At 40.5% G+C, this 26,210-nt stretch overlaps 1 protein-coding gene across 2 annotated transcripts in view; it reads right to left on the bottom strand.

Moving 5' to 3' along the window:
* The window catches only part of CDH13 (cadherin 13), a 514,885-nt gene that overhangs the window by 334,599 nt on the left and 154,076 nt on the right, over nt 1-26,210 (bottom strand). For both annotated transcript variants that reach the window (XM_064459660.1, XM_064459659.1), the window contains exon 3: nt 6,292-6,500. In XM_064459660.1, coding sequence (XP_064315730.1) covers nt 6,292-6,500 — 209 coding nt within the window. The remainder of the gene's footprint in view (nt 1-6,291; nt 6,501-26,210) is intronic.

Raw genomic sequence — 26,210 nt, 5'->3', positions numbered from 1 at the left:
AACGTTACTATGTTCAGCTTTCTGCCAAACTGAACACAAAAGTGAGAAGATTAATTATCTTTTGTTTGCTCCTTAAGAAAACCCATCTTTACATGCCTGAGGGACACTTGCATATCCAAAGGCAAAATACCTCCACAGCTTTTCTGAAAGAAATGGTATTTTATATACTGTTTTGATCTGTATAATAACTCATAGGTGTATCACAGTTATTGATGTACCCCTGTGACTTACTGTATTTTGCGCCTTAAAATTAAATGCAAACCATGGTGGTTTATTTATGCAGTGCATTACTTTTTGCAGCAACGGCTATATGCAAAATCTAATAATAAGAAACTCTTCTAGTCTGTTTGTCAATATTTCATATGAGAGTCCATCTTCATACTTTTGCACAGCCATTTTCAGCCTATTTGAAATTCCATTCTAAACTGAAAAAATGCTAATATACGTTAATGGGAACGATCGCTTGCTATATCGGAGAGGCTGATTCTAGATCTTATTTTCCAAATAAATTATTAAACTGACAGATGACTAAACTCAACTATTCGCTTCCTTGCGTGAATATTTTTTCTGTGAGAGAATCCTGATTCATAATAAGATTATTGATCCTTTATCATCTGTTCTAAGGCAGAAAGCCACACATGTAGGATTTAAGGCTCTAGGCACTTTTTATCTTAATAAAATTTGCAATCTCTATCCTGCAGGGATAAAGCAGAGAGTAAGACACAAACAAGAAATGCTAATGTTTAAATCCAAGGAGCTTAGTTTCATTATTTCTGTTTGATACTTTAGGAAACAGAGGCACAAGCATGAAGCAACTTGCACAAACGTATACCTCCAGGCAGTGACTTAGTAGGAAACAAAACTCAGATCTGCAAAGTGGCTGGGGAAGTTTTCGGCTAGGTTGCCTCTCCCATCCCCGCTATAATAAACATAGCAGGGTACCGATGCTGGGCAAAGCGAGGGTTTGACAAAGGGAGAAGAGAAGCAGCGTATCTGACTAGTCCCTAGCTCTTACAGAGTGGACTGGACAGAGTAGCAGGGCTAGAGCAACTTCATTTTCTTCGATCTGAGCTACTGCCGGAGATGATTTTAAACTTTCTTTGCCTACAACTTGCTGTCTCAGGGTGTGCTCCTCCCTCTTTTCTCTTCTTTCTCCTATGCCTTTTCCATCTAATGCCTGGAAAGTGTCCTGAGGGTCTGACAGTTTCTATTTAATCATTTCCTCCTTCTGTATGGAAGACCGCTGAGCACCATACAGTGAAGTTACTACCAGCCTGGAATTTCTGAATATCTGTCTGCCCTCTTATCTGCTTTGGTGCCAGACTCTTGATATCTCACCCCCCTCCACCCCTCACCCTGTGTCTGTGATGCTGTAACAAATAAAAGTTCTAAATAACTCCCTTTACTGCAGGGGAAAAAAAAAAAGCTGCATTTTGCCAATGTGCAAAAAAAAAAAAGGCAGAGAAAGATTGTTTCCCAAAGTTTCCTTTAGCTTCCAGTGTATTAAGGGTATATTCATTAAAACCAGGATTAGATTACAGAGCGGGAAAGGGAGGAGGCTACAAAGAAGGACTGGGTAGCATTCCAAGAGCCACTGCGGAAAGATGAACAAAATTAATTATATAAGCCAGACCTAATATTCATTAAAGGAGACCAAACCCTCCTAACTGACATCACAGATATGAGATTAAATCAACATCCTTGGTGGATGCAGTGGCAGAAAAATGTTAAAAAATATCAACACCTAAAAGACCAAATTCAGGAACTGACAAACACAAATATTATTAAATTTATGGGATTTCTGTTAGGTGCACATGGAAAATGGTATCAAGGCAACTATGTGCTGTTGAAAGAGCTAGGACTCTCCAGTTCCTGACAGGAAAAGTTAGGTCGTCGATTATCGAATCGAGCGTTGTTGTCTTCAGTGGACATTGTGCATATGTTCATTAGTCAAGCACAAACTGCTCTAAGATCTTAATGATTTGATATATTGTAAATGTGTTATTTAATGACTTGTAAATAGACTGACTCTTCTTCTCTATCTATCTAAGCGGTGAGCTGGAGCCCCCTGGAAAAGCCAAGGGTGGCAAAAGCTCAGATAAGACTGCAACGGTACCCCAGGGTGACAAGGGGCTCGGAACCATGACGTCTCATCTACCCTGCCAAAGACAGTAATCACTGGTCTTTACCGAGCCTGGAAAAGGAATATGTATACTTTTACATATGTTCAATAAGTAGCTTTGGAGGACACAGTTCAAGTCCCAGCTTGCTGCATTTTGCAACTCACCATCTGTTATGAGACTCTACAAAAGATTGGCTATACTTTGTCTTCCACAAAACCAGACTCTTTAAATCAATCAATCAATCAATCAATCAATCAATCAATCAATCAGTCTACTAATATCTGTTCAAATGTGATGAAATTTCCAACTTCCAGTTGTCCTACTATTTCCATAAAACAAAGCAAGGACAAGATGTAAGTTAAAAAAATAATTACTGCCACTTGTTGGCTCAGTCAGTCTGTTCCCAAGTAGGGTTTGCGAGTGATTCATTTTTCCATTAGTGATCTGAACCTTAGCAAGTCTATGAATTATTCAGAATGAACCCAAAGTTCATTTTGGGAATCCTGGGTGAATCAAAACATTTCCATGTCTTTTTTTTTAATATCTCCAAGCACTCAAGCCCTGACTGTGTGAAAGGGTATTAAGCAAACAGCGGACAGAGCAGAGCACAAGCGCAGATGTGCATGCCTCACCAGCACTACCCCATGGCGACTGAAAGCAAACTTCATTTCTTTCACTGAGCACTCTGATCGCCTGAGGGTACAAGTGCGTACACACAGAGAACTATTAAAAAGGTGACACACTGTAATGTTACACCTTCCATAGGCCCATGGCACCTTTTCTGTACACTCATATTCCACATGCCTCTCAAAAATGACAGTAGTGTTTTTGTGAATACTCGTCTCTGTCAAGACAGACAAAACCCTATATATCAGCCAAAAGCACAGAGGGAAAGGGGCAGTGACAACAGGTTGTAGAAAGCAATCTCACCGTAATCTGACGTACAGATTTTTGCTCTCAATAGCATGTATGCATATCTGTAGGTATAGCTATTCATGGGGTTTAGGGTATTTTGCAGCAGCATCCAGACATCTGGAAAAACAGCAGTGCTGTACCTGCTCCTCTGTCACTGGAGACTACAAAAAATTCTGTGATCAGAGAGCAACAGCCAACTTGGCTGATGATGTTGAGGAACGATCTATCTTCTCAGACTGTAGTCATGGCCACCCTTTGATAGAAAGCTGCACGTGCCGCAGTTCTAATATGACTCTGGCAGAAGAGTAAGAAAACATGCCCTTCAGACTCAATAATAGTAAGTGGTATTCTAACAGCCACTGACTATTCACTCTGGCCATGGATTTGGTTTAAGCTAATCTTAAGACTGATCAGTGAGGCCAGCTGGAATCTTCCCCCACCTTCAGCAGGAAAGAACCACACCCTCCACCACTAAAATACCAAAAGCTCTTCTGTGCACTCCATATTTCACCTCTAAATATTTTCAATATTCATCTAAAGCAGTCACAAGGTTTTAGAAATTATGTTATCTCTTCCCAGGCTCAGACTGCCAGTCAGCACATTAGAGATCATTGTTGTCAGTCATTTCCAAACATGTTCAGAATCTGCAATTAGAAACACTAACAATGGGATTTCACAGATGTAGGTTACATGCTTTTAGAAAAGGAATGGCAGTTGCTGGCAGTGGGGAAATACTTAAGAACTACTTATCCCCTAATTAAACAAGGTACTGTACTCTAAGTACTGAATGCTAAGCAGTGCTCTAGCATGTGCTCATCTTAACCCTACCGAATTATGCTGAATTACTAAGGCTCCATCTGAGCATTTCTTAGCCAAGACTCCTTGAACAAACAGATGGAGCAGTTCTGCTGTTTCCATGCTGACGCATTCAGGCTGTAAAAGTACAGGATTAGGTTCAAATTTATCATAAAATCACTTTAGATAGGACACTGTAATCTTTATATCCTTCTCAAGTCTGACAAACAGAAAGACAAGACTGTGTTATGTTTGAAATGGGCAAACAATAGCTGAAACTGTTGGTAAAAAACATTGATTTAACAGTTACAGAGTGTTTTCTGAGGCCAGAGTTGGAGAGCCAGCCCCAAAGATCTTTATATTCCATTGAAGAAGGGGATGATCCTCACTAGATGGATTTCCCAGGACAGATTAATGCACCATGTAACTCCCAATGGCACTGCAGACACCAAGGATCACTAGACTAAAAGAGTAATCTCCTAGTTACGAGCTGAATATCAAAATCCATAAAGAAGTGATGAATGCAGCTGGAGGTGGTGCTATGATACTGCTTTGAGGAGTCACCTATGAGAGAAGACTGGCAAGTGGCAGAACATGCCAGATCTAGACTGGTTTTCTCTCTCTGAATCAACACAAACTGGTTGGAACAGAATCCAGGAGTGGGGGCCAAATTAGGCTTGGCTTTTGAATGTAGTCTGGTGATAGATTTCAACGCTAGGCATTAACTAACATTGCTGGAACATTCTGAGGGAAGACTACCCAGAACCTGAACAGGACATAAAGAGAAAATGTCACTGACAAAGCTATGTCACAGTCAGTGCAAATACACATCTGTCAATTCCTACTTATGAGACAAGATTTCCCCAAACTGAGGCTTCCATAGAATTTTCCCCTCAAAGATATTGAAGGGGTGCCTCTCTAAGAAAACCTGAATAAAACTTCAGAATACAATTCTCAGAAAGTCAGATCTTCACACATAAACAATCTCCTGAAGTTTAACTCCAGACCTCCTGTCAGAAATGTCTCAAACTCCTCTGTGGTTTCAGTAAATTCTATCTGGAGAATGAGAATTGTCATTTTGAAACTGCTGCTAATATTTCAAAACCTGGCCTGAAAACAAAATTGTTTGAGCATTCTAGTGAATGCACCAGGAGTGTGCCTTGCTAGCTGGGGACAGAAGACAGCCAAGGGCCCAGCTCCTGCAAGTGCAGTTTTCCTACTCTGAACACAGCAGTGCGTGGTTCCAAATCCACAGCTCCACCATGTAAGAGACTCTCTCAAGTATGACCCTGATAAAATTTAACTTTGTGAAGAAACAGCGTATTTAAATAAAATTAAGTTCCATTTAAGCGTTCTGATCAGCTTTCTGCAGTTACACATTCTGGCACTTTCTCTCCTGTTGGCAATATATATTCACATCACGTGCTGCTTAAAGTGCAGATCAAAACCTTTCCTCAGCCACGGACTTTCAGGAAGTTTGTTCAACCCTTCCCCTAAAGCTAACTTTTTTTTTTTAATTTTTTTTTTTTTAACGGAAGGCTTAAGTTGTACTAAGCCACTGTTGGAAATATAATGAGAATGCTGGTAGCTGAAAGTCTAAATACCAAAATAAGACAATAGATCAGTCATTTTTATCATGGCTTCTTTATACTTCCTTGAAAATATAGGTCTGTAAAGGTACCAGGCTTAATTGTCTAGCAAGTCACTGTCTTGCCTGCCTCTCTCCTAAATGCCATGGCACAGAAATGAAGGCTACTCACATTGCCTTTTGTTGTTTTCATGGGTGTGAAGTAAACAATTCAATCAATTCGTGAAGCACTTTCCCCCCGTACTTATTATGAGGTTAGTATTATAATGAAATTCAGAATTGGCAAAAAAAGGACACAGAATTCAGTGGACAGAGTGGAACAAAAATCACCAGTGCACAGAGACAGACAAAATGTAAATATGCGTTTCTATTTGCGTGAAGATTGTTTATGTAGTTTAACACGTAACAGTATCAGATAAACGGACCTATATGAAAATTTAAATTCCACAGCATAGAATTCATTCCCACATTCTTAGACTTGGAGCAAACGTGAGGGTAATAAACGTGTAAATTTTAAATTACATGTTCAGACTGTGATTTTCCATTTTTAGTTATAGCCAAACTCTGGTTATCCAGCATAATGCACACCAGAAGATTCAGCCTATTTTGATATTTGGGCTTTTTCATTTGAATAAGTTCTTTATGACTGTTTAGCATTTACACCTGAAGATGTAACGTAACATTCAAAACCTGGAAAATTTGTATTTTCAGTTAAACTAAGTGCTAAAACATTACAGCAATATCTGGATTGAAGACTGATTTTGATTTCTCTGCTAACAGATTAAAACTGCTTACAGTCCTAGATGGCGCATGTAAATATCTAGCAGCATCTCTGCAGCACTTTCTTCTAGTCCTTTGTATTTATCTTACCTTTAATGCAGCATGTTTTTCATTCGCTCCAACAATCAAAATCTCTGCCATATCCTCAGCATGCTCAGACCGTGCGTGGACAAACAAGGCTCTGCCAGCTTCTGTTATATTCTTTAGCGCAACTAAAGTCCCGTTGCGTTCCACCTTAAAGTCTGGGTTAGAAACTTCGAAGTTCAATTTGTTATTCCCCTTGCAGTCATCAAATTCCACTGGGGTGGGAACAAGAAAAAAGAAAACACACAATGATAAGTATCCACTTTGGAACATGGACTTTAAACATTTTTATGTTATTGGCTTGTCTACAGATCTCAGGAAGAAATGTCGCCCGATCTAAAGGGAAAACCTTTCAAAGAAGCTTCGTATTTGTGTGACCGTAATTCACAGACAAATCTTACAAATATGCATTTTCAGAAGGATGAAGAGATTTTGACCATGATAACTGGAGAGGAAGGAGATAAACTAAACACTTCTGACCTGGACATTCTGTGATCTGTCACACAAAATGCACACTTAGTTCTACAAATTGGGCAGGAGCAGTAGAGACCTTGTCATCCTCCTCATTGTAACCTGGGATCTCTAAATGCTCTTCTGCCCGCAAAGTGGTTTGAGATATCCTGTAAATCTTTATGCTTGGAATTGGTTGTTTGGAGTATATTCAACGTTGTCTACTGCAAAAGCACTACATAACAGAAAAAATCAAACTATAACATTTCTTACTAACTACCAGGATTGTGATATAGCACATAGAATCATAGACTCATAGGATGTCCTGAGCTGGAAGGGACCCACAAGGATCATCGAGTCCAACTCCTGTCCCTGCACAGGACAACCCCAAATTCACACCATCTCTGAAGGCCTTGTCCAAGTGCTTCCTGAATATCATTAGCCTTGGTGCCTGGGTACTCCACCACCCTCTGGGGGAAGAACCTTTCCCTAATAGCCAACCTAACCCTCCCCTGGCACATCTCCCTGCCATTTCCTCGGGTCCTGTCTTTGGTCACCAGAGAGAAGAGATCAGCGCCTGCCCCTCCTTCTCCCCTTGGGAGGAAGCTGTGCTATCAGTAGAGCTAAAGATTATGAGAATTTTTAATTAAACGATAGCTGTCAATAATCCTGCTTCACTCTACACGGAAGATCATCTCTGCGGCTCCTTCCTCCCCACACTTTTCCCCGCTCCAGGCTGAGTCCCCTCCCCAGGCTGCAGCTGCCTTCAGAACATGCCCACCTGCTCCTGTGTGGGGTCCTCCAGGGCCTGCACGGAATCCCTGCCCCAGCGCCTGGAGCTCTTCCTCCTCCTCCTCTTCCTCCCCCCCTGGGGGTCACACTCCTCTCTCACACCCTTCCCCCCTCACTCCCGGGCAGTGTTTTGCCCCTTTGTTAAACACGCTTCCACGGAGGCACCACCAGCGTCGCTGAGGGGCTCAGCTGTGCCCTGGGGTGGGGCAGCTGCGGAACCGCCCGGAACCACCCGGAACCGGCTGGAACCGCCTGGAACCGCCCGGAACCGGCTGGAACCGGCTCTGCCCAGCCCAGCCTCTCCTCACAGGGGCCCTGCAGCCCCTGCACACCGACAAAGGCATTTGCAGCTGGAGGTGGGACTTTAAAAGAACGAAGTTGTGATCCTGTGAATTTGTGCCTGACTGCCCTCTTACGGAGAAGAGTCCAACCTCTATTACAGTCACCACAGTCTCTTGCATAAAAGTTATCCCAGCACCTGAAGGATCTGCTTCTGCACAAATTTTAGGCTCACTTACATATTTTTAACTAAAAGCCGCTCCTATTTCCACTGCTTTACTTGAGGGCAAGAGAACTATCCTTGGATTCACAGTGGGATAACAAACCAGAACTTCATCAGCTCATTTGCCATTTCATTGAATTTTGCTGAAAGCAAGAAGGATTATAAATAAAAAAGAAACAAAAAGCTCTTCCCCCTCAGATACTCCAATCCCTCCAGACAAACCTATCTTGGTCTGTCATGTTGCAGACCCCTGCTTGCAAAGTCTTACACTGCAGTAGAAGTGAGGGGGGGCGGGAGCGGGAACAACACAGAATTTGGGAGCAGTAGCAGTTCAAAACAATTTCACAGTGCTCAGACTGTCCTGGTGTCCACGCTGCTCTCCAAGGCCAGGAACTGCTCACAGAAAGGGTCTTGTGCTGACGGTAGGATTTTGATGGAAGGCTCTCTGTTAGCAAGGCCTCGCTGGTGTATAACCACCCATTTCAATTTATGTTGGCAATATGACAGGCATTTTAACAGATTCACGGCAATCTCCTAAAGCTATCAACTCACAAAGAAGACAAAATTCTCCTGTCACCACAAATGTGGGAAGTTGAAATTCTCCATACTAATCGCTGTATAAACTGCAGCCTTGATGAATTATGAGCAGATTCTCCTTTAACTTATTCTTTTCCTCCCCACCACCCCACAACCCCAAACAAAACAAAAATACCCCAGTGAAACAAAGTCTCAGGAAGGCACCTTGTATGCTGAATGTGCTCTCTCTGTCAAATACTGCTGGTGATCTACTAAGAATAGCTTACAACTGGAAAAAAATTTGGTATCACTCTCTGAGAAATTAATTATGTCAGGAGTAAAAAGTAATAATAAAGTAAAATAGCATCCCCCAGCCAAACACTACAGGTCACATTCCAAGAGATGCCACACTTTGTTGTGCCCCAAAAAAATGGGAGAAGCTGACGGAGAACACGTCTCCTACCTTGCTGCTCAGCATTCACAAACCTTGAGATTCCTGCATTGCTTCCATCTGCATGAATTGCAGAAATTCAAAGACCACATGCAGATTCAACACATCAAGAATCAGGAGAAGTACCTGGATCTATATTCTATATTCCCTTGAAGTTGTGAATTTGACACTTTTAGACCTTTTGTATTTTGCTCATCTATTGACCTTGCTTTATGAAACCCGGCAACTTTTCCCAACAAGGGCAGAAGCAGAGTTGTTTGAAAGTGGAAACTGTTTTCTTACTATATCTCATCCAAAAGCACTGATGCTTTCAATTCCCAGTTCTACCACGGAAACAAGAGTATTTGACGAGGTTAATAGCAACAAGAGAGAAAGAAAATGAAAAGGCTCTGAGAAGCACTGATATGTAGGAGAGAAATTAGAAGTGGGTGGAAGGAGATGAAGTGATCATAAGGATAGAGAACACTGAAGACTATTCAGAGCAAGGGCCAACAGACATGAAACTTAAGCCAATTGTTAAGAGAGTTGAAGAGAACTGTAGCCTTAGATAAAATCCCTATCCTGAAGTTAAGGGCAAATGTGAACTTCATCAGAACGATGATGTCTCCTGGGCTGGGATGACCAGGGAACAGCACATGAGATTGCATTACACTCCCAGTCATTCTCACAGTGCCCCTCACTGGGAATGTTTGCTTCCTCAAACTCACATGCCAAACTCAAAAGCCAATGCAGATACTCAAAATTTACACTTCTTGAGCTGCCTGCACCAGGCTCTGGTAGCAGCTACATAGCCTAAGGAGCTGGCCCTGGCACTGACCACACTTTCCTGCCCTGCCAGGCACTCAGGAGAGATCTGAGGGGTTTCAGCTTCAACAACTTACTCAGATTTCCCACCTGCGGCACTACATCCATCTCTTAAACAAACCTACACATTGCTGTGCTCTAAAAAAGTATGACCCATTAAATATAGGGCAAATAGGATTTTTTAGTTCTTATTCTCTAGGGAAGAAAACTTGCTTTGTACACAAAGCCTCCATACAAATCTCTATGTAAAAACTATAAGAGGTGATTAATTAATTACTCCTCCTGTACTCCAAGTACTAACCAGTGTAACAAAAAACTAGACAGGGTTTTGTGGATATCAGTTGTAGGAAGGTTCAGACAGGTATTGAAAAAAGCTTTCCAGCTAACCATTAAAAGATGGTGCTGAGGACATGCTGAACACCTACCATTGCAGGGTTTTAACATGAGGTTAATCAAATACCAGCTTAATCCAAAATCACCCAACACCAATCTCAGTACCTGACCCTGCTTCAAACCAAGAGGATGGACTAGGTGGCACCTTAAAGTCTTTTCCACACCTAAAACTTTTGGATTAAATTCATTTCCTTTCAGGTCTACGTTAGGCCTACATATGTGGTGTTCATTCAAGAAAAGAAAAACTACAAATATGCAGTGAACTAACAACTGTGTCTTGCTACACAGCTTATTCATCTACCTGAGTCCTGGACACTCAACTCTCTCCCAAGACTGAAGGAAATTTGAGATGAACAAGCACACACACAAGAAAACCGAAAACAGCTCAGACTGTTCAACTTAGAAGCTACCTACATGATTAAAAGTGCCAGGTTTCAAGAAGAAGGTATGGAAGTCTCTTTTCTGAAATAAGACATGCCATTAAAAAGAGCTCTTCCAATAAGATCTTTTCAGATTAGTATTTAAACAATCCCCAGGTACCAAAAAAATACAAGTAGCTGCCAAAATCTGTGTCAGTTGGATGGATAGCACATGCTCTAAGGAGTTTGCCAAGGTTCATGGAGAAAAGCGACCAAACCATCCGGCAGTCTGCCTGAAATGAAGAGGTGGTCTCCCAATACATAACACTTCGCTGCTTGGCAACCATGATGACATATGATCCTTATGAGGTATGATGACGTTTATGATGTTCATGCATTTGCATTTGCCACAGAGATGAGGTGTGAGGAAATCCATGAGATCGATAACTGGCATTATTCATACTACCCGGTATATATATAACAGTTTGGACGAATGGCAGGGAGTGGCCACAGGCACTAAACCTCCCATGTCCTCCTCAACACTCCCTTTGTGTTAAAGCTTAAGGAGTTTAACTAGATTGTAAGCTCTTCAGAGCAAGGATCACTTGTTCCCTCCGTGTCTGTACAGCACTTGCAATAAAATGATTCATGTTTGGTACTCAAGGTGCTACAGAAGTGCAAAATATTAATAATAGTAACGGTTCAGCTATCACCCTAGACTAAAATTTCGGTAATGCTACACCAGACATAACTAGCGATTGTGTCTCATCAAGAACTCAATGGGCAATTAAAACAATGATGTAATATTTATTTACAGGAAAACAGAGTTCTTCATTTATTGATGCATATATGACTCTTCATGTTCCTAGTCATGCTCCAGCTGCCAAAAGAACATCTTTATTGTGCTTAATATGCCATATGGTATGAGACAGGCTCCAAAACTCCATGCAAGCAAAATGAAAATATTGCCAAGGATCTCCCAATGAGAAAAAACATGCATGTCACTCATCGCCCTCTGTTCATTTCTCAGCCTCCTATATTCAACTTTTACTCCTTTCTGTAAGAAAGCTCATTCACGCACGAATTGCACAGAATATTTTTCTCCACCAAACAATATTCATTATTAGTCATACCTGCATACATCCCAAGGCTTTAATTGCTGACTTGGAGCTTATTACCATCAAAGGACCTGTTGGAAAAAGGATTCTTGTGCAAGATCTCAGGTCCATTACTGTAACGATGGGAAACTGAAGTTGTGATTGGAAATATTACCCTTTATAGTTCTCAGCTAGAAATCTCAAGTTCCTAGGATTCATCATTTCAGTGCATCCCATTCTCACTGTTATGATATACCACATATGTGAGGTTTCTACACAACTGTGATATTTATGATAATGAACCGCAGATGTTTTAAAGAAAACCATTTTAAAACATTGAAAGGTTAGCTGTTGGATTTCTTGTAAACTATATAAAAAGAAAACAAGCTGAAATAGATTTCTTATATTCAAACCATATATAAGGCTGATATATTCCTCCAGTAATTTTTTTCTGAGTTTAATTCTCGGAAGTTTAGTTTGCTTTCAACAGAAATACAGAATCCATAATTTTCTCTCTCAAAAAAATCTCTACAGAGGTATTCTGAATAAATAAATATACATATTTATCCATAAACAGACAAAACCTCACTCTGAATAGGTATCTATACCTCACTCTGTGTAGGTACCTATATTTTTATGTTAGCTAGCAACAAAATGTCTCTTCACATTGAAAATACACACCAAACACACAGACTTAATTACTCCATTAATGAAGGTTACGACCCTTTTTGTAAATACAACCTAGCCCTGTTCAAATCAGTAGGAATTACAGCATCAAGTGACTATTACCCCATGTATTTTTTCTTATCCTTTTAAGAAGTAACTTTAGATCATATTGAAACCACAAGTCAGAAGCTGTAGGTGCAAGAGGTCTAGAGCTGCAAGAAAACTACATTCCAGCTGCGCAAAGGCAACTTAAACTTTCCAGGCCAGCAGGGATCCCTCACGCTCTGCTAAGAAGTCCCCCCCCGCTCAACAGTATTAGCAAAATACAGAGGTTAGACAGAAACTGGCAAAGCTGAGCTTCATTACCTACAAAGAGAGTAAAGTGATGGTTGAAGCAAACAAAAGTGCTTCTGAGTGCTGTTGTTGTATATAAAAAAATCATAAAGTACCATGACCTAGCAAAGCTCTTGTTAGCAATAAACATTGATGGTGAGTGAAAACAGCCGGCAAGTAACTAAGGAGATAGTCACAGGCCACCACGTGACGGCATTCGTCGCACTGTTGAATGCCTGACTCTGGTACACGGTGTCACACAGCAGCCCAACACAAACTAGTAGAATTGCAAAGCGTTATGAGTCTTCAAGAGATGAATTATCCTGTCAATGTGGAGAGGATGAAATCTACCTGGAACCAACGTATCTGGACAACCTAAATCCATCCAAGAACAAAAGAGGAAACTGTTACAACAGCTAATGACAAAGGCAGCTGAGAGACAAAAGCAATCCTGCTTTTCAAGCCAACAATATTGCCAATTAGGAGTAACAGCTTCTCTCCCTTCCTTTGAGATACCTTCAAAATCATCTCTGGAACATGGGCTCTGGCAGGGAGCCCGCAGTGCGTTTATTTCTGCTGTTTTTCTGCAAGGGTGCCTGAACAGCAGAAGGGAAGAGAATAGGAAGAGAACAATGCTGCCCCATGACACTTTTGGGGGCAGACTGAAGTCCAGACAAGACACTGTCAACAGTTAGGTCAGACATGTTGTTCCTTAAGATATGAGGTTATTGTTATTTCATATCTAAAAGTGTTCTAGAAATAATGGATTTGGGGCTTTGAAAAGCTACAAGCATGACTAAAATATTTATTTACACACAAAAAAATCTTATTTAACATTTAAGAAAATTAATAAAATTAATTTTATGAAAAATCTTTTTGGAATTTTTTTTAACAGTTTAATGCTAAATTCAAGCTCTGCAGCAGAATTGTCAAGAATGATTTTTTTTTAATCCAACAAGAAATGGTAGGTTATTATCTCCCATTGCATGTTTATGATTCTCTTGTATCTATATAATTGCTTTGTGTGCCCCAGAAGTAAATTATAATGATGACTTATTTAGCATCCAGACAGTCAAAAACTGAGGAAACATGAGCAACAGCACAATGTTCATCAAACTATAACAAGAATTACTTAATACAAACAAATATACATCTATATTCAACTTCTTTGGGAGAATAAGTACTAAACAACAGACTTTATCCTTGCACACACAACATCTACAAACCCAAAATTATTACCTGAACTGTCGATCATCCCCATTAACTTTGTGTGTGATAACCAGATTTGTGCATAGGCCTGTTAAAATGCAAAAATTAGGCCAACAGTTCTCCCAGCAGGCACTGGGTGTATGTATTTGCCCATGAGAGGATACCCTTAACACAGGATAAATGGTACCTATTAATAATTCTTTTCTGTGCTGTCAAAACGCATAGCAAGAATATATCACAGATAGGAGATAAGCTGCCCATAGATCAAGGCAAGGGATTTCACCCAGAAAAGCAGCTGCAGCCAATAAAAGGTGCAACATTTTCACTGTTGGTCCATCTCCTGCATTTCCTGGCTACCACCAACAGTCCTAGCAGAGCTGGAAAAATTGCTACCAATTTGAAACTCTGTAGTGCCATTCACCTGAGCCGTAAGTGACACGAGACTGAAGGGTCCCTCTGCCTTTGCGTAATGGGTGTGATGTGTGATTCCACAGTGAGCGACTCCTTCACCACTGAAGACCCACACTAGTGACACCCTGGTCCATCTCCTTGCTTTCTGCTATACCCAACACCTTATTTTGGCATCTTTTTGCACCTCACGAAGCTCTCTGCCTCTCCTCTCCTAGCACATCACAACACCCCTTGGCTAGATATGAGTATGGATCAGGTACCCTCGGCTAGAGCTGAACAATCCTGCCCTAAAACCAGAAGCATCACAACATGTATCAGCCCTGCAGCACTGGGGCTCCTGTTTGGGATTCCAGGGAATATTTTCACAGAGCACAGAGTGACGTGTGCCATCAACACCAAACCCAAGGATTCTTTCCTTTTCCAGCACAGATATGTCGCTGCTGCTTCTTGCCTTTTTCCCACAATGCTCCCTCTTTCCTTTCTCCTAGAAAAAAAAAAATCCCTCCATGGCATCTCATGTTACTCAGCAAATTTATTCTACCAACAGGGCTCCATCAACGGTCTCTGCCTGCTTGAAATTATGGGGAAATACAAACAGTACATAGAAAACTTAAGGCATTCTCTCCTCCCCCCAGCAGAATTCACCAGCTCACATTACATGATACCTTCATTCATCCTTTTGCTGCCTGTTGTCTCATTTAGGGCAAAAATCTAATCAAGTGGAAGGAGTTGTAATGAGTCGTTCTCAGCTGGAAGTTATCTTGACTTATTCATGACAATGTAGGCACATTATTGACTGATCTCCTGGGTCAGTGGCTGCATTATAAGGCATGGTAATACTATAGCTCCTGCTCTAAGCCCTAGAGAAAAATTACTATTTCAACAAAAATATGTCAGTGAGTGTGTCTGAAGAAAAATATAAAAATCAAATTTTAGATGTTGTATCACAGCCATTGATCTTCCGAGCACAACACTGTTCAGTTTAAATGGTGCTGTTGTCTCTTTGTAAAGGCAGAGGACACTTAAACTGATAATACCTTTGCAGAGCTACAGTCTCAAAGGAACTGTCACATCTGTGGAGGAATATGACATTTCACTATTAACACTGCGTTGACTTGAACAGTCCAAATGACCCTAAACCCAGAAGCAATACATGGAAAAGACTCTTTTTAACTTCGTTGGTTTCAGCGAAAGTGTTTCCCATTGCAATGCAAATGATCGATATTATACCATTTCACAGATTTACATAACATTTTGCCAAGAACCCCAGGAGAACATAAGATGAAATTAACTTTAGATTCTTAAAAAATCTTTACTGGCTGAGTCTAAGACGCAAGCAGACAGAACCAAAGACATTCAAATGTATTCAATATGTTGTGGCTCTGCAAATTGCTGTGAGAAGTTTGTCAATATGAAATTAATTGTATCCTATAGCGGAGGAAGATGAGACAGAAGTCTGAGTTTGTATAAGAATTCCCAGTGCGATATAAAGGATAATTTCCTTTGAATGCTGGCTGAATAAAGCATCAGGAAGCACGACTGACCATGAATTTTCTTGGCTTCTGCACAAGCACACATCTGATCTTTGAGCAGTCACCCTAAGTGCTACCCAAACCAAATTTCTTGATATATGTAATTTATTGAAAACTAATCAGTTGAGGTTGTATTCAGCAGAAGAAACAGTGTCCCAGGAGATTTAACTATTGTAAATAAATTGCTGCCAGCAGATGTCAAAAAGTAACAACAAGCAATCACTCACAGGAAATAACTACAATGCAACCAGCACAGAAAGGACCGTATTTATGCCAGTATGTTTTTAAAATGTCTCCAAAGCCACAAATTTATTTAGTAAGGGTTTTCAGTTAACTAGACAATTAGCCACAGGTCATGGGGATTTTTCTCCCTCAAGTTCACAATTAAAACTGTTTGTCTTCAAGGTCGGTTTGTTATAATTACAGTGATCTGTCATTTCATAATGTGATCTGTCATAACTTCATTTTTTAAATTATTTTTTCCTTTTTTATAATGGCATGAACTTCTATCAATGCTCAACTAAGACCAGTTCTCTGAGAGTCTTAATTTAATTGAAATTTTGGTATACTACTAGATGAAGAGAAGATTCACTAAACTGTGCAAACATTTACATTTGCATGACGTTTGGGCCATTAGTAAGAGAGCTTACTAAATATGACAGAAATTAAATACTGGGCCTCACTGGAAGCTTTGTCCCCTCCATCAGTGGAAAGTACAAATAAATCTATGATTTGAGGTTGGAAGAAGAAATTACTATTCTAAAAAAAGTATCTTTTGTCCTATACGAAGCCCATGGCAGCCACTCACACCCTTACACACTTGGTTTTTCAAACATGGGAGAAAAAAGTCGTACTTGATATCTCTCTCTTGCTCGAGCAGCACACTGAGACGAGAAGTCAGAGTGCAGGAGCTTTCATTAAATAAGCTATCAATAAAAAGTACTTTTTACACATTACCCACAGATAGCGTGCACAGGCAATATTGCCTCCATCGTCTCAATCTTGGGTCTTGGTTTCACCTTCTGTGTGGAATTACAACTAATCTGTAATTCAACAGGGACTTGCATAGACTGCTTCCTAGCCTCAACACTCTGATAAGAAGCAAAACTATTGGTCAGTACATGCTAGGAAATCTTAAAAAAAGACCCAAATATATAGACATCTACGTACAGCTGCCCTTCTTCTGGAATCATAATCATTCTAAAAGTCTTTCTTTATGTACAATAATGTTTTCTTCAAAGGCATCCCCAGGAATAAAGCTTTCAGCTTGTGCCATGTGCAACTAATTTCCAAATAGCACTCAGTGGTAGGAGTTTGTTTCAGAAATAGAGAATGACGCATCATTTACAATACATAAAAGGAAACGAGAGTGAGTAATAAATCCACTCTGTAATATTTTCCTTTCAAAATGGATACTGTAGGTTGCCGGCCTATTTTCCCAGCTGCTGAATGAGTAATGCCATGCCTGAAAATCTGCTCAAACCATTTATTCAGTGGATTGTCCAACTTTCCCCCAAAAAAAGAAACAAAGTTCCTCCCGTTTCCAGGGGAAATCTTTTGCTTTCTCATCTTCTCCATCAATGAACCTGACAGAGAAATAACTATTTCTTTGTGCTTTTTACCAAGTTCTCTCAAGTGAGTTCCTTCGACCTGTTTTTAAGAGTAACCAGTAGAAAGTTGCTTTTTTCAGACATATCCAATAAATGCACCAATAACAGACCTACGTTCCTGTTCAGTCCCCAGTCTAAAACTCAGGTTATTAAAATACAGACCTTGGACACAGTTTATGAATACCTTTTCAGAACGCTTTTAAATATCTAAATTACGTTTAAATTTGCAAAATCAGTTGGTAGTTAAACGTTTGTTTTACTCAAGTATCAAAGCCAGTTCCAACACACAGACCATTCTACAAACCATGGAAAATCAACTGCTTAATTACAGCCTGTTAAAGTACAAAACTTCTGAGATTAACGAAGAAAGCCACCTCTCAAAACACTGCTGGATTTTAAACTTGCTCAACTTATCATCATCTCTTTCAAATGATATCAGCACTTGACTAACAGCCACAGAACGAAATAACCTTGCTTTAAATTTTGACTCTCACAATAAGATCAGAGAAGTAGCACTGCTGAGAACAATGTAATTAAAATTGCACCATGTAATCTCGCCCTGCACAGTCATTCCCAGAACAGTTTCTATTCACATCAAACACAGGCTTTTATACTTTAAAGAAAGACAGGCTTTGGCATCTTCCACAAAAGAACTGACCTGAGGGAAAGTATATTCTGTCAGTCAGGATCATTTATAAGCAACCTGAAATTTGTTTACATCGATAAACCAAGGAGAGAACAACAGGCTACTGAAGTTTCTGCCTCTTTTTAATAACTAAGAAACAATGAAGAAAAAAAAGAAACAAACAAAAAACCCCAAACCAAACAGGTAACATGTACAGCTCAATAGCGATTATTTGACAAACCAGGTGACACTGCTATTCATGTTTGCTGTTTAAGTGGGTGGCATTGCTACACATGCTCGTATTAAACAAGCAGCACTGCATACAAAGCAAATGACAATAAAAAGTTGTGTCAATTACTTGGCACAATCTACATTTCAAATGCACGCTTTGGTTGGTCGCACCGTTTGGCTGCGTGCTGGTTTCTACAGGTGGGTATCTGCTTTCATTCAGCAGCGTGTACATAATGCTACCAGCTTAGGGTTTGCATCAATGCAGCCACAAGCTCAGGTTGAGATCGGTGCCTTGTTTGATTCCAAGCCTTTTTGTCAGCATCAGGAATATGGATCAGGCTGACAACTGCCAGTTCCTGCAGAAAGCTGTGACCAACGAATAGAATTTTTCCTTTCGTTAAACTCCATAGTCAACAAAACGGTGCAGTGAAAAGCTATCTGAGGCAACGTCCCAGATGTGAACACCCACAACGGGGACAGTTTGTAGAAAAAAGCATTATAGCAGAAAGGGAAACAGAACATCTCTAGTGTGGAGAACACCAGAATAGCCATAGTGAATAATATTTCTTTAAAGTAACATGTTTTTATTTCTTACATCTCTTATTACCATCATTTATTTTCTTATTGTGATCCCAGTGGAGACAGATCAGACAAGATGCTGACCTACCAACATAGTAATTACAATACTGACTTGGTAATCAATATATAACTAAAATGTTATTACCAAGTACTCTCTTAAATTTAATACATTACAATTAGTCCTAAAACTACAGGAATTCCCTGTACCATCATAGTTGCCAACACAACAGAATTTGCTGGTCATTCAGTGGCAGATCTACGTCCACTCATTTAATTTATTTTCTGAAGTTTAGTATTTACTTTCATTTCTCCAAGCCAAATAGATGAAAAAAGCATGATTTCTCATCTTCCTTCCTCTTTCCTTAGACTTGGTATAGGCACCATTAATTACAAATGCTCTGATGACTGTACTGAGGAGTAGCGATACAGATTTCCTACGCCGTCACCTGACTTTGCAGTGTTAGAATGCAGAAACAGCATATCTGTTTGAATAACTGTCTCTTTTCTGTCACTTTAGAATAACCTTAATGATTACAACGCTTATGAAGTTTAAAGAGATAAAAGAATAATCAGTCAATCTTTACTTTGCTTCTGGTTATAAACCCATATAAAAAACAAACAAACAAAAAAACACCCCAAAGCCACACCCCACTAAATCTGCGTGTTTTTCCAGCTCATGTCCCCTTCCAAAGCATTAGTCTCTTGTGACAAATAAAGCACCATCCTTCTGCACACTGATACACCTCATTTGCGTTGCACTTTGCTAATGGCTACAACCATGACAAACTGAGAATTCATTTGGTAAATGCGATTTGCCAAAAGTTTTCAAGTGGCACAATGTTGTATATTTATACACATGGCTGCCTAGCAACTTTGTAGTAGTTCTAACCGGGAATTGAGGTGTAAATAAATAATTATGTTATATCAGATAGTGCATATGGGACATTTATAGATTTAGGAGCAGAAAGGTTATCAGAATTCATCACCTAGCAACAAATAGAATATCATCAGCTCCCGAGTCTAGCAAGCATCTAGCAAGAAAGATATTATAAACTCCACTGACTAGTGAGTTAACTTGGTAGTTTGAAGTTTAAATGAACTCTACAGCTAATTAAACTGAGCTCAGTGCGTCTGTAGGCTGTATGTTTGCATTTTAGCGCATGCTTTATTCTGGAATAAACAGTTGCCATTCACTCATCAACAGATGGGTCACATTCAAAAGCTGACAGATTCTGAGGAAATGAGAATACCGAAATGCCATACACTTTCTTACGGTTCCGAAGAAAACGAGAAGGGTTACATAACGCATGTAAATACAACGCACAGAAGCAATTCTGAGAACATGCTGAGAGCCCTGCAGACTCCAAGAATACGATCAAACTGTAGCGTCAACATGGTTTCCACAATGCAACTTGGGTGATGATGCCAGTACAAAAGATTGGTTTTACAACTCCACACTTGTCTTAAACATTTCAAAGTGATGGATGTAATTATTCACTAGAATCGTTTAACAATAGACTAGAACTTGCATCAATGAATATTAACTACAAATAAAATTAGTTTTCAAGTACTAAAGGCTTTGTGTATTCAGCCTGCTAGACAACTTTCATTCCCTCCCTCCCCTTCTCTCTCCCCTCACTGTTTTGCATAAATACTCTATTATTATAAACTCCCGCTGTCTTGAAACTGATGAGACGTATTATAGTATAGGCAATACCTTCTATTGTATTCCAATGTAGAGTGATATAGGTGCAGCGTTACCATCGTACTTCAGAGTTGTTCACCTCATATTATTTTAGGAATGCAAATCCTTAATCATCGCCTCCGAGACCTTTGTTTTGAAACCTCTTTATTAAAATTTCCTTGCAAAGCTGGAGGCTAAACAAAACCAGATTTCATTACAACTCTGACAGACGTCCATTAATGTGTTGAAGTTCTGCCAGAGACAAGTCTAGAATGAGTACATTCTTCACCATAGAAGCTTTCACAGACAACTAAATTACAGACAGAGAGCTGGATCATGAACTGGCATAAACACGTCCCTACTATTCATTTCCTACACACAGAACAGTTATCTTAGATGCATCCCAATCCCAACATATGAGAACATTTCTTTGCAGGAGGAAGCAGAGCCCAGCAGCCCTGGCTTAGTGAAATTTGGTTACCTGGCCAATAATGACAAGCAATCAAGAAATAAAATATGGACTCTTTACATTCACCCACATCTTTGCCTGTCTTTGCAGACCAAGACTTTATACTGTTTGTGTACTCGGTCCCTAGGCTGCCCCGCACGGCTCGCATCTTGACAGCACGTGACTGAACAAGCACCAAAGATGAACATGCTCAGTTCTTCAAGGAAGCATTTCTCTTACAGTGATTTACAATTTACATTCCTGCCTTCCATCAGCTCTTCTGCTGACACTATCTTTCCATAGAAGGCTCCTGTACAGCAACTGACAATAAATTATACTGCTCAATTTAGTTACCTTTCCAGAACACCAGAGGAGTAAACATTATATTACCATTGCATTCACTTGCTGTTCCAGAAGAATACTCTGCATTTGTCTCCCTTTTTCCTTGAAAGTATCTAGAATACCTTCCTTTATAGTCATGGAAAATAAACCAACTGTTATCTCAACTTAACACATTGGGTCCAGTTCTGGGATCCCCGGTTCAAGAAGGACAGGGAACTGCTGGAGCAAGTCCAGTGGAGAGATGCCAAGGTGATCAGGGGCTGGAGCATCTCCCTTATGAGGAAAGGCTGAGAGACCTGGGCTTGTTCAGCCTGGAGAGGAGAAGGCTGAGGGGGGATCCTATCAATGCTGATGAATATCTAAAGGACAGGTATCAAGAGGGTGGGGACTGACTCTTTTCAGTGGTGCCCGACTCTTTTCAGTGGTGCCCAACGCCAGGCCAAGGGGCCACGGGCACAAGCTGGAACACGGGAAGTTCCACCTGAACATGAGGACAAACCCCTTCCCTGTGCGGGTGCCAGAGCAGTGGCACAGGCTGCCCAGAGAGGCTGTGGGGTCCCTTCCCTGGAGACATTCACCCCCCCGCCTGGATGCGGCCCTGTGCCCCTGCTCTGGGGGTGCCTGCTCAAGCAGGGGGTGGGACGGGATGATCTCCAGAGGTCCTTTCCAACCACTACCACTCTGGGATTCTGTGAATTCCATGTTCTGTAACCATAAATTGCTCACTTGAGGCCACACAACCAGCCAGTTCCAGACCCAGTGCAAGAACTCAGGCTGGCCATCTCACTGCAGGGACCTGCCAACTGGCCATAGGTCTGTAGGGCACGTCTCATGTAGGATAGTCTGAATCGGCACTCTACGCGAAGCTGCACGCATCCTAGAAGAACGGCAGGCATTCATACACAAGCATCAACACTCACTTGGGAAGAAATCCAGAACTGCAAGGGTAGTTGATCAGCACTCATGAAACAAGCTCAGAAAGTTAACTACAACCTGAAAGCACTATTTGTCAATAGACAGTGTTACAAAGCCTGTCACTCTCAGAAACAGCAAAACTGTTTGTAGTCAGAGGCATGTTAAATTTATTTCATTGTCTCATTGTACAGAAACCATCAGGTTTTTATTTGCACAGGAATGGGCTTTGGCTACAGTATTGAAAATTCATTTATTCAAAATGCGTACTATGATATACAGAAATCAGGCACAGCCACAGAAACTACCTGGGAAAGTTCATCTCAAGGGCAAGCACATACATAAAGTGTTGCAAATGTTAGACAGGGATGCTCAAATTGGTATTTAGGATTAAAAAGGATATTTAAAATTCAACAATATCAACATGAGCATCCAAATGTTGAATATGGACAGTAACTAGACACCAATATTTGGAATCTCGACCTAGTGCATTTAGTTGTTATTAGGAGTGGAAATAAATGCACCAAAGAAGCTTCAAATACCATAGCTCTATTCCCATTCCTAGGTAAGCATTATTTATACAACATGGACCAACCTTTTGTCAGGCAGATAAAACCAGTTCTTCTCCAGTTAGTACAAATGGTACAACATGGAACAACGTCAGTAGGAAAAGTCAAGAACTGGAGATTAGATTCCATAATGTTATACAACGCTGTGGTTAGAGACAAATGGAAAAGGGATTCACACATCAAAAGGAAAGCACTACTGATCTTCAGAGCAAATTCTTTAATTTCTAGGCCATAGGACAGGTGGGTATTTTATTAATGGCGAGAGTGTTTGATTCTACGCGACAGAAAAACTGCATCCAAAAAGAGTGCTCCCGGTGGTGAGCTCCCAGAGAAAAGATAACACTAGCATTATACTTTTGGTAAAAGTAACCTTCTTTTTTTCTTTTTTTTTTTTTTTTTTTCCTCCACTAGTTATTCCAAACATGATTTTTCACTCTAGATCAAACAAAATAACTTCTTAATATTAAGTAGATTTTTATTTTTAATTTAAGAAAGGAGGGGAAGAGAACCCCACAAAAAAAAAAAAAGGAAAAAAATATTTTCAAATTCGAAAGAATTTATGGGCCAAACAACAATTCTTCTCACAGGCCCATAAAGTGCATTCGGAGGCATTACTCCCATAAACTAGCATGTAATACTACTTAAGAGTTATGTAAGAAACTTAATTTCAGTATTTTCACATAAACAATGAGATTAAAAACATTTATACATCGCTGCCCCATTAAAAAACCACCACCTCCCAGCCAATAAAACACGTTAGAGCGTCCTTTATTTTGTTTGAAGTACTGGGTGAAGCACACCAGATAAACAATTTCTCTACTACTTTTTTAACAGACCCAATATCCATCCTGTGTGGAAACAAATACTGGTGCTGAGTAAATTAATTTCTTGCTTATTAAAATAATATCGCATTCCCAAAGGCACAGAAGGGAATTAGGGAGTTCTCTTTTCAGATGTTACCTCCTCCATAAATCTTAAAACTTTGTAAATAATTAATTAAGAACTGATGCACTGTATAACTCATCTATATATATATATAAGCGCTAACATTTCTCATTAAGGCTACAGATTTTGCAATTGCAGCTGCTGCATGGCAAATAAGGTCTTTTTATATGGACCCCTCATAAAACAAACTATGTTATAGAGTCATATTGTTTTGTTTGTGGTTTGTTGGGGTTTTTTCCCCTGGCAGATATGTACATTTCTGCTATTCCTTTAAGACAGCATTTACCTGAGAAGCAGGAGATCAAATGGAGCATTTTAAGAAAGCCCCAAAAAAAGACACTTCTTAGCAAACATCAGAGCAGAGCAAATAATTCAGAATAATCATTTATTTATTGGATTTGCCATTTATTTTTCTATTCACCACAGATTGCAAAATTCTTAAATGTAAATTATTCATGAACTTCTGCCAATGCTTCTTCCCTTTAAATTACTATGAAAATGGAGTTGCAATTATTCAGATTTCAACACTGGCTCTGTCAGTTTTTTGGAGCACTGGTTCTGTTCCATGATTGGTTGCAACTTGCCAATTTGGAATATGTTTCAAGCATTACACTTGAATACACAGTTCAAAATTTACTTTGTCAGGTCTATACTTGCAATTTGTGCTCTGAATATAATGTTTTCTGACATTTCCATACTGACAAAAGCTCTAGTGTAGACACAGCTATATCTTCCTTCAATGGATGTTTCAGTGGCATTATTTCAGTTATTTTCAGCGCCAAAGCCATTACTAAAATACATAAGACAGACTGAAGAGTTCTTTGACATTAACTGCCTCTGTGTTTTCTACTATTTATAAAGGTGCTGCCTGCACCTGAGTCAGTAGGGCACTTGCTCACAATCCCAGCTGGCTGCTGCTCAAGCTGTCTTTACACTGTACACCTAGCACTTAAGGGGGTAACACAACAGATCACATCCCAAGACTGCAAAAGAGAGGTAAGGGGATGGAAGCCCTTCTAAACAGCAGGTTCAGACCTTGGCTCATCAGTTGATTCCCTCCACTCGGGAGTGAGTACTCTGCCACACGGAGCTGTAAATCACTTTAGGTAAAGCATCCTGGCATCCCATCAGGCCACTCCCGGCAAGAATCATCAAATCATTAAGGTTGGAAAAGATCTCTAGGACCATCAAGTCCACCTGCCAACCCAACACCCCCCGGCCTCCTAAACCATGGCCCCAAGTGCCACGTCTACACAGTTTTTTAACACCCCCAGTGATGGTGACGGCCCCACCTCTCTGGGCAGCCTGTGCCAATGCCTGACCACTCTTGCAGTGAAGACATTTTTCCTAATATCCAACCTAAACCTCTCCTGATGCAGCTTGAGGCCTCTTCCTCTTGTTCTATCGACAGCGGCTGGGGAGAAGAGACCAAACCTCACCTCACTACAGCCTCCCTTTAGGTAGTCGTAGAGAGCGATAAGGTCTCCCCTCAGCCTCCTCTTCTCCAGGCTAGACAACCCTGGTTCCCTCAACCTCTCCTTATCAGACCTACTCTCCAGACCCTTCACCAGCTTCATTGCCCTTCCCTGGACACGGTCCAGCACCTCAATGACCTTGTAGTGAGGGGCCCTAAACTGAACCCAGGATTTGAGTTGCAGCCTCACCAGCGCCCAGTACAGGGGCATGATCCCTGCCCTGCTCCTGCTGGCCACACTCAAGCCAGGATGCTGTTGGCCTCCTTGGCCACCTGGGCACACTGCTGGCTCATGTTCAGCTGGCAAGACATCCCTATTCTTCTCCAGCACCTGGAGCTCATGCATGTACACAGTGAGAAGCCCTCACGACTGCCCCTACAAACCTCCTCTGTCAGAAAAGAGGTGGTGAAACTTAAGGACAAAGGCAGTTCACTACCAAATCAAAACCAGAATTCCCTAACGTAAGGTAAGTCCTAGGGGTTCTTGTTCTTGAGTTTCCTTACTGTGTTTTGTTTCTGGGTTTTCTCCCAAATGTTTCACTGCACCTGCTTCAAGCTCAAGTGGAAGGGTGAATGTAAAAAGTTTTCACCTCAGGATTAGCATTACTGAAGATCATCACATTTTCATCTCAACATCTCTAAAGCTACCTGTGAATCTACATTGTCACCTTTATTATTGAAACATTGTTTTCTACCCAGTGTGTCTCATGCACATGTCGACAGTCAAATGACCTGACTACCATGCGGTTAAACACAGATCAGAAGGAGGGACAAGCAGGAAAAACACAGAGCTATGGGAAATACTGCAAGTTGCAAAATAGCAATTCACCATTCTTTCAAACTTTTGACAGTTTACTCTTCCCCATTGCTTTTTCAGAAAGTCTGTCTTGGAAGAGAAAGATTATAACTGAATCTCTCAGTGTTAGCAGTAATGCATTTTACGTTAGAGAGCCTGATCTTGCTTCACAAGGTTGAACAACATTTGCAAGCC

This window comes from Phalacrocorax carbo, chromosome 8, assembly GCF_963921805.1.
Source record: "Phalacrocorax carbo chromosome 8, bPhaCar2.1, whole genome shotgun sequence".
NCBI classification, from domain to species: Eukaryota; Metazoa; Chordata; class Aves; order Suliformes; family Phalacrocoracidae; genus Phalacrocorax; species Phalacrocorax carbo.
The sequence above is the reverse complement of the archived record's forward strand: the minus strand, read 5'-3'. Positions and strand labels throughout refer to the sequence as shown.